This window comes from Alosa alosa, chromosome 1 (assembly GCF_017589495.1).
Source record: "Alosa alosa isolate M-15738 ecotype Scorff River chromosome 1, AALO_Geno_1.1, whole genome shotgun sequence".
NCBI lineage: Eukaryota > Metazoa > Chordata > Actinopteri > Clupeiformes > Clupeidae > Alosa > Alosa alosa.
In genome coordinates, this window is record NC_063189.1 from 33,393,764 (window position 1) to 33,396,263 (window position 2,500).

The 2,500-nt window shown below is 42.8% G+C and overlaps 1 protein-coding gene across 5 annotated transcripts in view; it reads right to left on the reverse strand.

The window, feature by feature from the left end:
• pax5 (paired box 5) overlaps positions 1-2,500 on the reverse strand; it is a 37,591-nt gene that overhangs the window by 25,172 nt on the left and 9,919 nt on the right. For 3 of the 5 annotated variants that reach the window (XR_007193562.1, XM_048243825.1, XM_048243803.1), the window contains exon 5: positions 2,443-2,500. This exon is cut by the window's right edge and continues 80 nt beyond it. Coding sequence is in view for 4 of the 5 variants with exons in the window: in XM_048243825.1 (XP_048099782.1) it covers positions 2,443-2,500 (58 nt within the window). In the remaining variant the exon portion in view is untranslated. The remainder of the gene's footprint in view (positions 1-2,442) is intronic. The other 2 variants (XM_048243832.1, XM_048243816.1) reach the window with 1 other exon arrangement.

Here is a 2,500-nt window from a genome sequence, read left to right on the forward strand (position 1 = left end):
TGAATCTTAAAACACACACATTCACATATGCTAAAGTTTTTTTTTTTAATGGAGAAGCATATGCACATCACTAATCCATTTTGGCTGGGAGGTGCTCACAATGTGTGTGTGATTTTCGATGTAAATTGCAGACATCTCTTTTGTCAAGTTTGATTCTGTATGATCCAAGTGTGATTTTCTTATGAAACGTCTTTACAAACTTTACTACAGAAAGAAAATCCTTCTCATACTTAATAATGCCTAATTTATGCACAGACATAATGTCCATTTTATGGTGAGATATTTTCTATTTTTTGACAGTGGATCACACACACACACACACACACACACACACACACACACACACACACACACACACACAATCATGTTCACTGGTGCATCAATCTGTCTCATTCACAGTGGGAGATATGAAAGCTGCCCCTGACAGCGTTCCTTCCAAGCATACATTTTGAAACACGGTGTCACTCAGTGAGAGGCCTGACCACCCTGGGTCCTTCCATGTCCATTAAACACAATATTATACTCTCCTCCATTCCTCCCCTCCACCTCTCCCCAACTCTGCCAACGCTGTGTATCATTAATTGAACAGGCAGACGCTGGGCTAATTGCAATGGTGATTAACAGCCATGTTAACGAGCCTTCCCCAGTCCAATGCAGAGATGTGCCAGACAGATGTTAGCCCCTCCGTTAGCGCTAAGCCTACTGCTTATCTGAACCGGACCCTGCTACTCAGCCCCTGCCCTTTTGTTGTTCCTCTCTGGACTCTGAAATACACATGCTGATTTGAGATATACAAACCCAGCGCCCTTCACACATTTTCTTTCATTTTCTGTGGACAACATGAATTAACTTTGTGTGTTACTGTGAATTTACACCGCAAGCAAGAGAGAATCCAGAGTGAAACATAGATTAATCAATTTACACTGCCTCCTGTCGCTAATGTGACACAACAATGTATTTATTCATGTGTTTTTTCTAACGTGACACAATAATGTATTTATTCATGTGTTTTTTCTAACGTGACACAATAATGTGTTTATCCATGTGCTTTTCTATGTGTTTTTCTATGTGTATGTCTCACATATGCTCTAAAAGTAGAAGTGAAGCATAAAAATACACTTTCCTCTACTTTTAATGACCGTAATATGTGTGTAAACCGCTGCTGGTGTAAATTGATTTTTACAGAATTCCATCGCTAACAACAAACAGACGTAGTTGTGCATTATCACATCTCTCTGTCTGTCTCCGACATCTGGGCCTTCTGGGTACATTAACAGCAGGGGTTAGTAAAGAGATGGCTTTTTAATTTCACAGACACACAACACGCATGTGCACACATACACACACGTTCACACACGCGCGGACATGCAGTCAGGTACACCGCACTGGAGGATCACACACGTGCCCACACAACCCCCCTGGATGAAGATGTTTATCTAACGTGTGCCAAGCCCTGTCCACCCCCTGCATCCCATGCTGAGGCAGCTGTCAAACACCCTGATGTGTTCAGCGTCTTCCATCTGTGCATGTGTGCGTTCATGAGTGTGTGTGTGTGTGTGTGTGTAAGCATGCATCTGTGCATGTGTGCGTTCATGAGTGTGTGTGTGTGTGTGTGTGTGTGTGTAAGCATGCATCTGTGCGTGCATATTTGTGTGTATGAGTGTGAGTGTGTGTGTGTGTGTGAGAGAGAGAGAGAGAGAGAGTGTGTGTGTGTGTGTGTGTGTGTGTGTGTGAGAGAGAGAAAAAGTGTGTGTGTGTGTGTGTGTGTGTGTGTGTGTGTGTGTGTGTGTGTGTGTGTGTGTGTGTGTGTGTGTGTGTGTGTGTGTGTGTGTGTGTGTGTGCGTGCGCGCAAGAGAGAGAGAGTGCCTGTATACATGTATATTGAGGCTTAGCTCATTATGAGTGAGCTCTTTACTCTATATTTGTGTCAGTCCGTGTTTATACACGTTTCTGTGTGTGTTTCCATATTATTGTATTATTGTTGATGCAGAGTATGTACACGCCATAGATACTGTCATGTAACTCTGATCTGTAGCTTTTTAGTGAGCTGCCATTATGTTTTTTATTTCTGTGGACTGAGGAAGTGTACATTATAAGAGGACATTTGCATTGTCCACTTTTTTGCTATTGCATTCAGACATAATGATTTGAGCCTATTAACACACGCACACACACAAGGTGCCAATGGGCAAGAGGGAAGGTATACACACACACACACACACACACACACACACGCAGTCACGCACGCACACACGCACACACGCATGCATGGACGCACGCATACATATTATTGTATTATTGTTGATGCAGAGTATGAACACGCCATAGATACTGTCATGTAACTCTGAAGTTGAAGGTATTTCTAAAATGAAAAGCTGGTGGATGTAAAAGTGTACACACTCATTAGATGGCGCACGTGCACACAAAAGCATGGCTGACTACCTGATGAAGTACCTTCATCTCTCTTCCTCTTACTGGTGTCGTTTGCTGAACTAATCCC